Source organism: Sciurus vulgaris, assembly GCF_902686455.1.
Source record: "Sciurus vulgaris genome assembly, chromosome: 12".
Lineage (NCBI taxonomy): Eukaryota > Metazoa > Chordata > Mammalia > Rodentia > Sciuridae > Sciurus > Sciurus vulgaris.
In genome coordinates this window covers 82,597,181-82,614,512 of record NC_136473.1, presented here as the reverse complement: position 1 = coordinate 82,614,512, position 17,332 = coordinate 82,597,181, and the positions used below count along the sequence as shown (strand labels likewise).

General features: G+C 38.2%; 1 protein-coding gene across 10 annotated transcripts in view; it reads left to right on the top strand.

Annotated features, from left to right (window-relative positions):
• The first annotated feature begins 832 nt into the window (after positions 1–832).
• The window catches only part of CAMSAP2 (calmodulin regulated spectrin associated protein family member 2), a 92,521-nt gene continuing 76,021 nt past the window's right edge, over positions 833–17,332 (top strand). For 6 of the 10 annotated variants that reach the window (XM_079106060.1, XM_079106058.1, XM_079106056.1 and 3 more), the window contains exon 1: positions 834–1,847. In XM_079106060.1, coding sequence (XP_078962186.1) covers positions 1,709–1,847 — 139 coding nt within the window. In that variant the 5' untranslated portion in view covers positions 834–1,708. Of the gene's footprint in view, positions 1,848–17,332 lie in introns of all 10 variants that reach the window. The other 4 variants (XM_079106054.1, XM_079106062.1, XM_079106053.1 and 1 more) reach the window with 2 other exon arrangements.

The following is a 17,332-nucleotide window of genomic DNA, read 5'->3' as shown; positions in this document are numbered from 1 at the left end:
GAGGCACATAGGGGAGACATTCCTGACTGGGAAGTTGTCAGTAGCTATCAGGGCAGGTTTCCTGAAGGGAGTGACTACTGTGGAGAGACTTGGAGGCTGAGGAGGAGTAAGCCAGCTGGACAGAGGGACTACACTGAGCAAGGACAAACAGATTTGAGAAAGCAAGCCCCCTTGGGAAAGGGGAGAGGGTTCTGATTAAATGAAGTTAAAAAGCCTTTAGATTCCAGATCATGGAAAGTATCAATTTGCTTTGTTAAAGGATTTATTTGATGGACGTATGTCTTCTCTCAGAACGTCCAAGTTAAGAAAGTATCTTGACGTCATGGAATTCTTATAGCCTTGGAGCCTCCAAACCTGATCTTCAAACCTGTTTAAGCTCTCTGGATGACTTAACTTACTTCACCTCTCCATAATTTCGTGGTCAACCGGCGATAATACCCACCCCTTAGTGTTACTGCGAGGACTAAATATTGTGCAGCTCAAGTTCGCAGCAAAGTGTATTTCACATAATAAGCATTTTAAATAAACATCAGTTCTCTTGGTTGAACCACAAGAGGATACACAAGCTATCGCTAGGCCCACTCTCTCCTCCCTTTCTTCCCTTTCCTCTTTGGGCAGCGTAAGCGGCAGCGTCCCGAAGCCGGCGATTCGGAGGACGTCCACTCAAGCGAGGACTCCTAAGTGATGGTTAAAAAGCAGCCGCACGAAGCCCGGGCGCCGGCCGGAGCGAGGCTGGGCATGCTCAGTGAGCGGGGTGGCGGGCCCGGACCGCCGCGGCCGGAGGGAAGCGGGCGGGGGCCGAGCCGCGCCAGGGCGCATGCTCAGTCTCCGCATCTGCTCTCTCCATCCAGTGCCGCAGCCGGAAAACCGCAGCGGCGGCGGCGGCGGCTGAGGGGGAGCAGCCCAGTCGGGCGGCAGGAGGAGGGGGAAAAATACGAGGACAAAACTGATAAGGCAGGAACCGAGAGCCTGCGGTTGGCGGCCCCTTCCAGGCCACCGCCTTCGCCCTCAGCTCGGGAGGAAGCGCCGGGAGGCGACGGCGGCAGGAGAAGGAGGAGACGGCGACGGGAGGGGAGCAGAGGAGGGGACGGGCGGCCGGCGGCCTGGGCGCCGCAGTGATTTTGACGTTTTCCCCTGCTCGGTCTCGCGCGGCCCTGGGTGGGCCATCCCCGCCCCGCGCGCCCCGCGGTCCTGCTGGTCCCTCGGCCCACCCGCGTTCTGAGGGGTCTTCCCGCTCCGAGGGAAGGGAAGGGGGAGGCGAGGGCGTGCGGGCATCGCCATGGCGGGGACATTTTCCACAACGTGATTGTTAAAGACTACCCCCCCCCCCCGCCTTAAAATTCCGGGCCCTTCCAGCCTCCACCCTCCTCCAAGCCCGTGTGACTAAACCGAGACAAAGGGGAGGCGGCCTCGCTCACACGCGCGCTCGCGGGGCGGGTGGCTCCGAGGGGCGCGGGCGGACGACCGACCACGGACACCGCGCTGCCACATTCCTATGCCCGGGGGCAGCGGCGGCGGCTCCCGCGGGAGGCGGCCGGCTCGCGGCGCGCACAGCTGAGCTTCCCTCCGGTTGGCGCCCGGGCGGGCCTCGCCCCGGCCCCGATGGTTTGAGCTCGCCTCCCCTCCCCTCCCCTCCCGACCCCCGCGGCGGCGCGGCCACACCATGTGAAGGTTAGAGCCCGGACAGCCCGAGGAGCCGCGGTGAAAGATGGGGGATGCTGCAGACCCCAGGGAGCTGAGAAAGACGTTCATTGTTCCAGCCATCAAGCCCTTTGACCACTATGATTTCTCCAGGGCCAAAATCGCCTGCAATCTGGCCTGGCTGGTGGCCAAAGCCTTTGGGACAGGTAAGTGGTGTCTTCCCTTCCCTCTTCCTCCTGAGCATGTCCACATCCCGGTTTTTGTTCCCCGATTCGCGAACCTCCTTGCGTGTCTTTCCATACCGGTTCAGGGAGATGATGGGAGACTAGGACGAGGAGAAAGAAAGGAGAAATGAAGAAAGCAGGTTGGATCGAAAATGAAGGGCCCTTGAGAGTGGTCAGGGGGGATTCGGCCGGATTCCTTTTTATTGGATAGCAAGTGTTCCTTTTTTTTTTTTTTTTTTTTTTTTCTTCATTGAGCAATTTTTAATCATTGAGCAATTTGTGGCATTTTCCTTATCGTACTCCATACATTTCCCCCTCAGTCATAATTGTGATTACACTACCAAGAAATCTGTTGGTTTCTTTATTATTGGAAGAAGGTAGATGGTAGTACTGCATTGATTTTGACATTTGTAATGGTGGCTGCTGTTCACACTCTGTAGGATGGAAGGTGGCCTGTGTTGAAGAGCAGTATTAATTTTTGTTGTCATTCTTTATGCCTGTATCAGCCCTCTATACACATTTCATGGTCTTATTAAAACCATATATTAAGGCCAGCATGTAGTTTGCTGACTGTAGATTGCTATTTTCATTTCATAGTATCAGTGAGGCATGTTGCTTTTTATGAATGTATTTTGGCTTCATACATTAAGAGAAACAAAAACTCCCTACTTGGGAATTTTTCTTAGAAGCTTTTTTTCTGAGAGTATGTACTGTTGACACAGAAATTCTGTAGTACAGCCACGATTAAACACTCCCTCCATAACCCAGTCTTTGCTGAATAACAGGAAAAGGGCCCGTTCTTTAACTGTTGATTTAGGAGCCCATGCTGTGGAATGCTAAAAAAAAATTAGCTGGCTTTTCTTTGGAAGATGCTTCTATAATTTAGTGTAATGACATTTAAGAGTAATTTTTGTAAGATTTTTGTTCTACTGTAGTTAATAAATTTTGGATTCATAAAATATTTTTTGAAAAGTTTCTTAGTATTTACAAACTTTTCTCTGGATGTTAAATACAGGGTGATTTGGGGGAGGATGGTGGCTGATTTCCAGTTTTAGGCCTGTGAAAAAATGTTGGTAAACGCTTTAGTTCACTTTTGCTGTTTAAACATATGTAGTTGAGTGTTTTCAGTACTTGTGCATCTTAATTTACAAGCAGATGAACCTCAGTGTTTGGAAAATTGTTTGAATTAGTTTGAGGAAATTCACATGGATGTAATTTTGTATTTGACAGCCTTAATTTTATTTGAATTCTCATCTTTGATATTAGACTGGCATCAGGAATAAATGTAATAAATCTTTTGAAATAATTTAAAATGTAAGATTTCTTTGAAACTAAATGTCTAGAGTAACAGGAGGAAGCACAAAGTATTATTTTCAGTATCTACTGATGTAAGCAATAAGAATAATACATGTGTTTTGGTTTTAACTGAAGCAGCATACTGAATGTAATAGCCATTTGGAAGGTCAGTGAAGGCTATATAAGTATTTAGGAAAGAGGAAAATTTATATATTAACTTATATGTAAAAGTAATAGGTGCAAAATGGAGGGCCAGTGGAAACGGGAATATTTTCTTTCTATCAGAAACTGAGGGGACACTTAGAATACAAATGGCAAAATTTTGCTGTGCATTCACAAAATCTTTTAACCCGAAAATGGCCTATTTTCTGGATATGTGTCAGGCCAATTAGTAGATTCTGGGTCACTTGATGAACACACATGGAGCACATTGGAGAAGAAAGGAAGTAAAAGGAATACAGTATCAATGGAATCTTATTCTTCTGCCAGGCACTCTGCTAGATGCTTGCATTAAGTTGTATATTTGGGATTCACAACTCTGTGATGTCCGTAGTGTTTCCCTCATTTGAACAAAGTGAGGAAGCTGGAGAGATGAAACAATTCTACTGTCACACTGTCAGTAAGTGGCAGAGTTTTCATTTGAGGTTTGACTACAAAGGGTAAGATACTAGTGAAGGTGGGACATACCTGTTACCCATTATTCTAACAACACTAGTTCATTTATTCCTACAGTATCCTTATAGATACTGTTCCTGTTTTCAGATGAAGAAAGAGGCTAGAGAGATTAATTTTCACAAGATTAAATATCTGACAAGTGGTATGTTCTACATTCAGGTCTTTCTGACCCTGAAGTCTGCTTTTTTTACTCTTAACTATTCTGCAAGCATGGAAAATGTGCACATAGTATATGTTCAAATTTAATATTTTTCAAAGATTGGGCAGATGGAAAATGTGCACATAGTATATGTTCAAATTTAGTATTTTTCAAAGATTGGGCAGATCTTAATTAACTTTAAAATTGTTTAGAGGAATATTGTTGGTACTTGGTTACTTTTGCCTTGGCAGCAGTTGGAATGGATTAAAAAGGTCAAGATGAGATGAAAAAGAGTTTAGAAGACCTTCCAAGAGTGACTTAGTAACAAGAAATTAATACAGTATTAAGGTGTTATGTTTGTACATTTGGTTTATACTTTGACAGTCTTTTGAAACAAATTTCTGAAAAGTGAATAGAAAAAAATAAGATTTTTTAAAATATAAACATTCTCCATTTGCTATAATGCTTACCAGAAAGGTTAATGTACAATATGTTTCAAAGTTATTGCCCAATTGTATTCATTTATTCAAAAAATTAGCCCAACTTTCAAATATGATTTACTAAAGTCTCTTAACAATGATATTTAGGGTTTTTCCATCAGAAACCTAACTTTTGACATATAAAAAGTAGTCATTTTACAAATGATAGCTAAATACCAGTTGTGGGTATAGAATGAACTAATTGAACTATAAGAAATGAAGTATAAACATCATAACAACTAGAAAGCAGATGTGGAATAGTTAATTAATTTGAAGTATTATGTCAGGAGCTTTGAATAATATTCTCCTTATCCTAAAAATATTCCAAATAGCCTGTCTTAATAGCTTATTTTGCAGGAAAAAAAAAAAAAAACAACACTACAGTATTAATCAAATGAACAAATTTAGGTAGATGAGTTTTCAACAATATTCTAGTTACTTTAAGTAAATTGCAAAAAAGGAGGAGGAAGTTAAACCATTGTGAGGTTTCTGTTGTATTTGAAGAGCTTAACTCATTTAAGCAATTATATGACAGAATTTGCTTTAAATGTTGTGCTCCCTTAAATCCTTGGGGGAATGGTGACTGCAGAACCTCTTGTGACACTCTTTCTTACTAAATTCATGAATTCAGAAGTCTTAACATGGAATTCAAGCCTCACTTTCTAATAAACATCATTTAAACCTTGTCAACCATCATTCCCTTTTTTTCATATTATTTAGTTTAATGATATAAAATCATTTGCTGTTATAATCCTCATTATATTTCTTTGTATATCCCAAGAGATCTTGTCAAAATCCTACATAAGGTCTGACTCTTAGGCCATGAAGAGTGTAAAAACAATGTTAGTAGTGTGGTTAAGAGATACTTGGAACAGATAGGCCAGTTTGGGACATTATTGTAGGATTCTAGGTAAGAGGTGATGAGGTCTTGAAGTAGGGTGAAAATACATTAAAACTGCAGTTTTTGAGCAGTTACTGTGTTTCAAACACTTTATATATGGTATCTCATTTTAATCCTCATGACAGCCTTATGAGGTGGAAACTGCTAATCATTCCAGTTTTGCTGATGAGGCTTGAGGATCATGGGTTTAGGAACTCATCCAAAGCCACCCGACTAATGAAGGGAAATCTGAACCAGGGAAATCTGACTTCAGTGTATGCTCTTAACCATTATACTATATGGGTAGAAGTCAAAAGAAATAGAAAAGAGATGATTTAAAAAAACAGTTGCAGAAATTTAATTTTCAGTATTTCTAAAGGATTGAATTGGGGTGCATGGGGAGTTGTTTAGCTGAAAAGAGAATATTTAAGAGGATAAAGTCACCTGCGGTTTTAGGGAGGATGAGGTTACCTGAGACTTTTAGATTTAGTGACTGGGAAAATGAATTGTGATGCTGTTAACAGAGAAAAAGCAGTAAGCTGGAATGGGAAAGGCAGCAGCTTTGTTCTCAAAAACCTTGAATTTGATGTGTTGACCAAATATCTTCTCTGAGAAATCCAGTGAAATAAGTAGCTATAAACATAGATATGCAGTATGATGGAGACATTGAAGATAGAAAAAATAATTTGGTATTTTGAGTACAGCAGTGTAATTGAAATTAGAAGTAGATATGATTATAGGAGAGAAGAAATTTGAGACAGAATTAAGCATAGTGAATACTTAGAATGCTGAGAGGAGGCTGAGGAAAAGGAGGCAGAATTAGAGCACTTAGTTAGGAAGAGAATTAAGAAAGCATAACACTGAAGCGCTGGGAAGAAAAAGTTTCAAGGGGAGTGGTCTGATAAATAGTGTCTAATGCTGCAGGTTTCAGCAATGCCTGTCTTAAGAATTTATGCTTTAGTAGAGGAGATATGATAAATATATAACTAAGTAGAGCTCAGGAAATCTATGATAAGAGTTGTGTAATGGGAACAAAGACATTCAGAGGGAGACTGATGGGGGTAAGGGGTGGGGTGGTATGGAGAGATCACTTTCAGCTTCAGTGGTCTGTGAAGGAAGAACTCAGTACTGGAGGTGGTATTCAAGCTAAACCCTGAAGAAAACCAGGCCAGATGGAAAGTAAGCATTGTAGGCGAAGGAAATGGTTTGTGTGTAGGCATGGAGTTATGAAACCCAGGTAGTGTTAGTGAAGCAACATAGACCAGGTAGATTGGAGGAGGTTTTTGTAATAAAAGAGTGAGAGACACAGCTTTAAAGTTAATTTTGGTCATAATAGTATGTAAGACCAGGTTAAGGATCTAGGTGTTTATTTAGTTGATAAACAAATTATCTAAACATTGGATAAAAAGAAGAAAAAAGAAAGACGATTATTACTGATTTATTATGATAGTTACTATGTGCTAATCACCATTCTGAGCATTTTACATGCAATTTTTTTTGTTTTAATTCCTCAAATAACCCTATTAAGTCAACATTGCTTTATTTATTTATTTTTTCCTCTGAGACTCTAAAGCAGGGTTTCCCAATTGCAGAGCTACTAGCCAAATAATTCTTTGTTCTTGGGGGCTGTCCTGTGTATTGTAGAATTTTAGCCTTATCCTTGGCTTTTACCCTCTAAATGCCAGTTGTATGTCCTACCTCTGCTCCCATCCCCATTGTGTCAATGGACTCTAGTCATTGTGAGATGTCTCCTGGGGAGCAAAAGGACCCCAGCTTAAGAATCAAAACTATAAAGCTTATAAGACATATCATTGATTTTAAAAGGTATTTTACATATTAAAGTACAAATTAATTGTAAGACATCCTGATTTCACAATATTCAAATTGGAAAAAGAATTTAGGAAATATAATTTGCCATTTTTTATAAATGAGGAAACAGTGTAGAGGGCTCAACTAAATTGTCCTTGATCATCTAACTTATTAACAGTGGAACTAAAATTAGTGTCAGTCTTTATGATACTAAAATTTGCATCTTAATCCATGTTATATTCTTCATATAGTACATTACAATCTTAGATTAGATTAGAAATGAAAGCATAAAAAAGCATGAAAACCTTTTAGTCAGCCTTTTTTTTTTTTTTTTTTTTTTTTTGCAAAATTTAAAAGTATATTCCTCACATAGCTTTTTCTTTTTTCGTCCTTCCTTCCTCCCTTCATTCCTTTCTTTCTACCACTGAGTCACATCCCCTTTTATTATTTAATTTAATTTAATTTTTGAGACAGGATCTCAATAAGTTATCAGGTCTGGTCATGAACTTGAGGTCCTCCTGCCTAAGCCTTCTGAGTAACTGGGATTAGAGCTGTATGCTACTAATACCCAGCGTTTTTCTTTTCTTTTTAAATGTTATCTCTTCATCCATATATTTTAAAATTAAAGGATCATACAGTAGTATCTTTCCAGTTTTCCTTCCCTGACTTACTTCCTTCTTCTCTGGAGCATTTTCACAAAGTGATTTGTCTCAGTTTTTGTATTTGCTAAATAGTCCTGATAGTAATATTCATAACACTTTGAGTTGTTTAGAAGGAACACTTGTAATTACAAAGTTACCAGGGATTGAATTCAGGTGCACTTGACCACTGAGACACATCCCCAGCCCTATTTTATATTTTATTCAGAGACAGGGTCTTACTGATTTGCTTAGTGCCTGCTTTTGCTGAGGCTGGTTTTGAACTCTCTATCATTCTGCCTCAGTCTCTGGAGCCACTGGGATTACAAGTGTGTGCTACCGTGTCTGGCACAAAGTGTTCATTTTATTACTTTCACACTTAGGCTGCTATTGGATATTCCATTTCCCACTGTGGAATGGGATTTTATTTCTTACAATTATTTCAAAGAAAATTTTTATTGAAAATGTTTTTCACTACAATCTAGGAAAGATAAAACAGAAGCTAGGAATACAGCAAAAGAGCAGAGCCTGAACTCTCTGTAACCCTCATAGTTGTACACTGTAGTATTATACCTAGTAATATTAATAAGGACTTGTGTTATATTTTTTGGGGATAAAGAAGTGAAATTTTTAATTGAAATAATGTTTATCTCCTTCATATTTCATACATCTTGGACGTGTATGTGTGATCTTAAAAAGTTATTTCGAAGCTGTCATGTTTCACCTTTCTTATCCCTTTCTTGACACCATTTTCTAACTCTAAAATGGGAATTGCATACACATTTTAAGTACTTCAATAAAGGACATTTGAAATATTTTATAGACTTTTGTCCTCAGTAAAGTTTCAAAGTAGGTGGTTTCCAATTTTCTTTTCCTGATGGCATTTTACTACTCTAAAGATTACATTTTTTTAGCTGTCTTTTTTTTTCCATGCCCCTCCCACTGTTTAAAGGGGATACTATTTAATTATATAAAAGACACGTAATGAAATACATTTCTGTCTTTGTTAATAGGCAATGCTGCACAAACTGTTGGAACATAACCGCTTGAGGTCACTGCTGTCTGGGATGGAAACACTAGCGTTGTATCTTGTCCAGAGAACCTTAATATTTTTGCCTTCTTTTCTAATCACTGACCCAGCATTCTTGTTCTGAAGCAAAATTTGTAATTTAACCATCTCATCAGTGTTTCTAGATATTTTAAATGTTTGTTCCTCTTCCAAATCTTCTGCAGGGCACTTAACAAATTTACCACTGGTTTCAGTGTTAGGGAAGATTTCCTCTGACTGTTCAGTTTCTATTTTCTTGTATTAAATGAACACACCAAATAGTTATTATATATCTTTATAGAGCTGAACTTTAGTGTTCTGGGCAGAACCAACAACTGACATCATACAGTGCAAATCTCCTCATCTGTTCTTTTTTTTCAGTTGATGAACCTTTACTTTATCTATCAAATGTGGTGGTGAGAATCAAACCCAGTGCCTCACACATGGTAGGCAAGAGCTCTACCATTGAGCCACAACCCCAGCAACCTCAGCCCTCTCCTCATCCTTTTTTTTTTTTTTTTTTTCTTTTTCTTTTTTTTTCAGTGCTGGGGATTGAACCCAGGGCCTTGTGCTTGCAAGGCAAGCACTCTACCAACTGAGCTATATCCTCAGCCCACCTCATCCTTTTTAAAAAAGATATTTGTATAGATTGTTGACCATGTAAACTTAATTCCTATGTTTTGTAGAATTTGTAACAAATTTCAAAACAAATAATATCTTTATCCCATTTTAAAGTTTTACATAGGTGCTAGATGTCTTGATTATAGGTTCTTGAAAATTTATTGATGCTTAAAAATATTTTTTAAATAGGTAGAACAGGCACAGATTCAAAACTCAGAAGGTATTAAAGAGTAGACCTGGTGACAGTCTTTTTCCTACCTTGACTCCAAGTGGTTTAGTTTCTGTTTTAAGCAAGGTGATGCTATCAGAAGTCTGTTTTTCAAAAGATCTTTTGGAATACATTTAAAAATGGTTGAAATGGAATGTTTTATACTACGTGTATTTTTCCACAATAAAAAAAAAAAAAAGATCTTGGCTCAGGTGAGAGATGATGGAACTTGAATTGGAATGATTTCAGTAACTCTGAGAAAATGGATGGATGTAAAAGATAAGACATGGCGATTGATCTGATATGTGGAAGGAAATGTGAGATCTTGAGAAATGTTAAGATTGGTTCTATTTAATGAAGAAGGGAACAATAGAAGAGGGACAGATTGTGTGTGTGTGGAGGGGATAGCATTCCGTTTGAGGAACATCTAAAACGGTAGTATGTGCCTTACATCCTTGGAAGTTCATCTGTGGAGCTTAGACTAGCTCATGAGTGAGAGATATAGCTGATAATGAAAATCAAGAAAGTGGGTGATTTCCGGTCACTCAGGGAGAGTATGGAGAGAGAACAAGACCCAAGATGGAGACCCAGCAAAAGAGCCATGGGTAGAGGAGTATTTAGAGAGGAAGAAAGAAAATGATGTGGAATGTGGAGTCTCAGAAATTTGGGAAGAGAACACTGAGGATGATAAAATACAAAGGTGCAGCTGAGGAAAATTTAGCAGTTAGTATCAAAAAAATTCATTGGATTAGCAACAAGGAGTTATTAATGACTTTGCTGATAACATTTTGAGCAAATGTAGAGACAAATGTGACTAGGTTGAAAGTAATAGGAGATTGTATCAGTTGTGTTATCTTCATTTGTAGTAACAGAAAATCCAACTCGAATTGGCTATCGAGGATTTACTGGTTCATAAAACTGAAAAAGTCCTGAGGTAGGATGGGTTTGAATTTGACTTGATCAGGCCTCAGCTCCATTTCTCTATAGTTCTGTCAGTAGTGCCTTCCTCATGAGTGGATTTCATCATCAGGCTGTTTTCTCCATGGTGGAAAGTGGCTACAGTAGTTCCAGGTATTATACTCATGTATTACACCGAATAGAGCTCTTTCCCGATGGTTGCTTGCAATTTATATATTTTCTTCTCTTACCTCTTTCTTTCCTTTTAAACAAAATCATTTGATTATATCTCAAATATACACAATAACAACAGACTTATTTTCATTACCCAGCCTCCATAGTCATCAGCTTGTGGCCAATCTTGATTCATCTGTCAGCACGCCCACCACTGCCAGTTATTTGCAGCAAATCCTAGACATTGTATCACTTCCATCTATAAATATATCACTATATGTCTTTAAAATCAAAGATTCTCTTTTTAAACATAACCATGGCACTGCCATTATCACAGCTCTGTTATTATCACTCCATAGCATAAATATTAATCTTTATGATTGTATTGTAAATACTTTTGCTTGTTTTTTTTTTTTTTTTTCTTTCTAGTCAGGATTCATATAAGAACCATACATTGCAATTGGTTGATATGTCTCTAAATTTCTTCAAAATATGTAGGCATCTCCTCCATCTCATTTTATCCTTCTTGTAGTTTATTTGTTGGAGAGAAGCAGAATATTTGTCCTGTAAGATTTCTCATAGTCCAGATCTCCATGTCATTGTTTATTTAACAAGTTTCTCTTTATTCTCTGTATTTTTACAAGTTAGTAGTTAGATCTAGAGAATTGATTGCATTAAGAGTTGAATTTTCTTTCCTTATTTGTTTATAGGTGGTTTGTACTTCTACCGAGAGGCACTTAATGTCTGTCTATCTCTCTGTCATGCTTCATTTATTAACCGGATTACTCCTTTAGAATTTCCCTTTATTATTTGGTTGCCTTGAGTGCTGTATGGGAAAAAAATGAGTTGGGTGCATTGATAACCTACCAAGTATGTATCAGGCAACCTCCAAGTATGTACCTCCAGTACATATCCTAGAGGTCATGAAACAGGAAGCTCACGTAACAACCAAAAAATGTGCAAATAATTTGACTTTTTTTTTTTTTTTTTTTTTTTTTGGGTGCTGGGGATTGACTTGTTATATCAGTTTATATTGAGAAACAAGAACAAGAGATGGGGTGAGTTTAATACATTTAAACTAGAGTGGAAGCAGGAGGAAGGATCATAGTATATGATGTTCATATGTCCATCTCTTTTGTGTGTGTGTGTGTTCCCTGAATGCTTTTTTTTTTTAATATTCTTTAGTTATTGATGAACCTTTATTTAATTTGTATATTTATATGTGGTGCTGAGAATGAAACCCAGTGCCTCACACATGTTAGGCAAGTACTCTACCACTGAGCCACAAGCCCAGCCCCCTGCCCCTGCCCCCAAATACTTTTTAATGTGTGTTCAGAATGTATCACAAGAGATTTTAGCTCAAGCAAACTTTTTTTTTTTTTTTTTTCTCCCTTTTCCAATGGTGGTTCTTCATTTTTAACTTTGGGAGTCTCTCTCCCAAATGCAGAATTTTTTAAAAAAATTTAAATATTTGTTCTTTTTAGTTAATACATGACAGTAGAGTATATTTTGACATATTTATATAAACATGGAGTACATTTTATTTTAATTAGGCTCTTGGTCTTGTGGTTGTACATGATGTGAAGATTCAGTGTGGTATATTTATATATGTACATAGTAAAGTTAAGGCAGATTCATTCCATTGTCTTTCCTATTCCTGTCCTATGTCTGTCTCTTTTTACTACATAACCTTTTCTGTTGATGATGTGGTCATTAGGACTAGGGTTAAGGTTCCAACAGGGAGACTCACAGAGACACAGATCAGTGACACATACTCTATCAGAGAAACACAGGGAATTAGCATGCCTGCCACAGCTGTAGCTTGCCAAAAGCTTGATGAACAGCTGTGGGTTTTGTGTTTCTTGGGCAGAGACACAGGCCAAAATGAGCAGCATCAATGGATGAGTGAATTAAGGACTCATGAATATAAAGTGCTCATTGACTCTTTGTCTCATGTGTATCTACTGTATCATAAATATCAGAGTACCTTGCATGTTTATGTATTATGAATATTTAGTATCTAGTTACCTCATGAATAATAGGGTATCTTTTTTTTCCCCATTCCTTTTTATGTTTATTATACATACATTATTACTTAGAAATCAGTTCTATATCTAACAGACTTTTTGCTTACTATCTACTTATCTGTACTTAAAATATCTTCAAACATTTCAACCTATGTTTTACAGACTATAAACTCATTCATTTTTATAATTGAATTGAATAGTTTCAAGAGTAAAAGTACATTGAGATACAGGGAAGGCAAATGAATACTATATTCTTTCCTTTTATTGAGGGGAAATTGGATCAAACTGAATGGGTCACTGGACCCCAAGAATCAGAAAGGGTAAAAAGAATAGGAAGAAAGAGTATTCCAAACCAAGTGACCAGAATGTGCAGAGGCTTTTGTAGTGGAAGAAAACATGGTTTCCAGGAACTGAATGATTGGTGGGGATAGAATCATTTCTTTCTTTTAGGCCAGAGAAAAGATTTTAATCCTTAGAGAAATGAGAAGTCATTGAAAACCTTTGGGTGTGGTGGTGGGGATGGTGGTGGTGTTTGTAAAATGATCAGATTTATTTAAGGAAAGTAAGCAGGTTTTGGCTAGAGTAGAGACTGATTTAGAGTAGGAACAAAAATGAAGGTGAAAAGACAAAAATTAGGAATAAATGCAGTATTGAGTCACCTGGACCATGGAGATATGATTTGAAATTGTGAAGGTGGTCATAGGGGGTGGTTTTGGACTTGACTTTTTTTTTTTTTTTTTTTGAGAATTGAGAGATAGACACATTAAAGATGACACCTATGTTTCTGACTTGTGCAAATAGATGAATGGTGGTGGTTCATTTAAGGAATTCTGGAAGATGATGGTCAAATTTGGGGAAAGAGATTGGTTTTAGGCATTTTGACATTTTATAACATTTTTCAACATAATTTCAAATGTACAAGAGTAGTACAGAGAACTCCCAAATATCTTTTACCTAGATTCGCCAACTGTTAACAATTTGTCCTGTTTATTTTACTATTCCCTCTCTCCCTCCCTACCCCTCCTTCTTACACAAACACATGTATATAGTATATATGTGTGTGTGCATATGTACATAAATATAAGTAAAAATATACACATGATTTTTTTGGAACCATTTGAGAATACATTAGGGATGTTATGTCCCCATTCTCCTTTAGTATGTATCTTCTAAAGTGATAGTTCTTTTACATAAAGTTAGTTAAAAATCAGAAAATTTAACCAGGATATAATGTTATGTATTCCACAGCACCTATTCAGTTTTTTTTAGATTCAAGATATTTTATTAACAGCTACTACAAACAGTAGTATAGCTCAATTAGATTACCAAGTACAAAATCAACATACAAAAATCAGTAGTTTACATATATTCAAACAATCTTTTGGAAGATTTAATGGAAGAAAAGATTTCATATGTAGCAGGAACAAAAAATATATTAATATGTTTGTTCAGTTTTGCCAATTGTTTTAATGTCTGTTATTGCTAACTTATTTGCCATTCCAGGATCCAGTCTAGAATCATGCATTGCATGATTGTAAAGTTGTAAAGTCTGTTTAGTTTCCTTTAATCTGTACTAGTTCTTTAGTTTGTCTTTCTCTTCATGATATTAAGATTTTTGAAGACCAGGTACCCTGAGTTGTGTGCTGAGTTGAAAATCAGTCCCTTTGCCTGACTCCTAGATAGATCTTATTAGCTCTTGCCAAATCTCCTTTACCCTGTGTGCCTGGTAAAAGCAGCCAGTTGTTCTCAGGGGCTGACTGGATCACCACTTTCTATGTGTTCCTCTACAGTGCTCTGGAGTGCTAGGCCTTCATTCAGCAGTTGTCTCCTTCTGCCTTCGTTCTGAGTGACTAGAAGGATGTTGAGATCCTGGTATGGATGCTGGCAGTGTCCCAGTAGAAACGCCTTGACAGTATGAAGAAAAACAAAGTGCCAGAGACCTACCCTCAGACAAGAACTGAGAGAGACCCAGGACCTGGAGACTACATTCCAAATCCCTGCTATTCCTGCCTTCTGCTGCCATCCCATTTTCTTTTGACTTTCTTCCTTCTTTCCCACATTCCTTCTTCTCTCTCTTTTACTCCTCCTTACTTCCCTCTGATTAACTTATTACTTCTCTCATGACTTCCACTACCACCACCTGTCTCTCTACCAGTGGATACGCCCTGTTGTACACCATCTCTACTTCATCTCTGACTTGGACAAGGGTGCCCCAGTACCCAGAGACAAACCAGTTGGCAACCTGGCAACTCTAGAGGAGAGATATTCAGATAGAGGAGAATTTCCTTACCCATCTGTTGTTCCTCCTAAAGCTGGAACAAATTGATGTCCTCTTCCATAGACAGTGATAGTAGGAAGATTGGGTGGGATGTGTGGAGAAGTAGGAAATCCTCCTTCCAAGTTCCCCTCAAATGTCTGAGCCTTCAACATTGATTTTTTTCCCCTAATAAAGTACACTTTTATCTTAGAAAAATGGATCAATTATTTTGTAAAATGTCTTCCAACTTGGATTTGTCTGATGTTTCTTAATGATTAAAGTTACACAAGTCTGTCAAGGCTACCACAGAAGAAATGTGTTTTCAGTAAATCACATCAAGAGGTACATAATGTCTAGGTTCAATGGCACATGTCTGTAATCCCAGTGGTTTGGGAGACTAAGGCAGGAGGATTACAAGTTCAAAGCCAGCCTCGGCAATTTAGCAAGACCTTAAGCAATTTAAGTGAGACCCTGTCTCCAAAGAAAAAACTAAAAAGGACTGGGGATGTGGCTTGGTGGGTAAGCATCTCTGGGTTCATTCCCCAGTACCAAAAAACAAACAAAAATGTGTATTTAATGTGTGTTCTAATATTGGTGATGTTTACTTTGATATCTGGTTAAAGTGGGATCTGTCAATTTTCTCCACTATAAAATGACTATGTATAATTAATAAATAACTTAAGGGACATAACTCAAAATGTCCTGTTCATCACACTTTTATCCACCATTTTTGCATTCTGAATCAATTTTTCCTGTTGATTTTTGCCAACATTAACCCCCACTTATCAGTTGGTATTCTAAAAGGAAGAGCTTCCCTTCTTTCCCATTTATTTATGTTGGGATAGATTCATTTTTTTATTCAATGAATAATATTCATTTTTAAATTATCATATATTTTGATGTTCAAATTGCCCCAGATTTGGCCAGTGTTATCCCTTCCATCTGGATCCTGATTCCTTTTGACATGGCTCCATTATTTGTTAGAATTTCCTTATGTTTTGGACCTTGTGTGCAAGTGCAGACACACACACACACAAACACTTGCTCTATGCTCATCTTGTACTTTCCCTGTTCTATTCTAGTAATGGAAGTAGCCATTTCTTCAAGAAGTCCTTTTCCTTTTAGTTGGAAGTTTATTATAAATGGTAGACTTATTGCTTTTGAAATGTTATTTAGCAGACAAACACATGGACAACATATACCTAAATCTATTTCTTTCTCTAGCTAGAGAGAAAAAGAAAGAGAGATTGAACAACATATTCATACTGATGCTTCCTATTTCAACTAGCAGTACCTGAGTTCCTTCTTTCTAGTCCGTCCCTCCCTCCCTCCCTCCCTCCCTTCCTTCCTTCCTTCCTTCCTTCCTTCCTTGTTTCTTTGTTTTTCCTTTTTTGGTACTGGGGGTAGAACCTTGAAGCACTTTACCACTGAGCCCTTTTTAATTTTTCTTTTTCTTTTTTTCCGAGACAGGGTCTTGCTCAGTTGCTTAGGAACTCACTTACAAATGTGCACCACCATGCCCAGCTCTTTGTTATATATTTCTAATTCCTCTGGTCATTGAGAACCTGGTTTCCACTTGAGTTTGATATTTCTTTGTGGCACCAAAGTGAAGAGTTGAGTAGTAGATCGCTTGCTTGGCATGTGTGAGGTCCTGGCACTGATGCCCAGCACCACAGAGCAAGCAAAACAAAAGAAACAAATAAGCAAAAACAATAGCAACAAATGAGAGTTACATAGACTGTAGCCTGTGTAAGGATTTGGAACTCTGAAGAGCTTAGGTCTTGTGGGATGATGAGGAATGGGAGTGATAATTTAAGCTTGAGTGTCATACCATACTTAATACATTGTTTGGTAACAAAGCAGAGGGAAGGAAGGAGCTTTTAATTGGTACATTATATGAATGCAAAACTCTGTGTTTACGAATTTTAAAATTATTTTAGTAAGTACTTGAGTGCCTGCTCTGTGTCAGGCACAGTTCTAAGTGCCAGTGACATAGGACAGAAAAGTAGCCTCCTCTCCTTTGAGGCACATTATAGTGGGAACAGGCAAAAATAAAGAAACAAAATATTATGGGATAGCAATAATTGCTATCTAGAGAGTTAAAATAGGATGATTGGATTGTCAGGGAAAGCATGTGTGAGGAGATGACATCTAATTGAGATCTGAATGGAAAGAGCCAACCATGCAGTTAGCAGGTGAACACTAGAGGCAGAAGGAACAGCTAGTACACAGGCCAGGAGGGCTGAACTTGGCTCGTTCGAGCAACAAAAAGACTTGTGTGCCTAGAGTATAGAGGGTCAGGGAGAGGTGGAGATCATT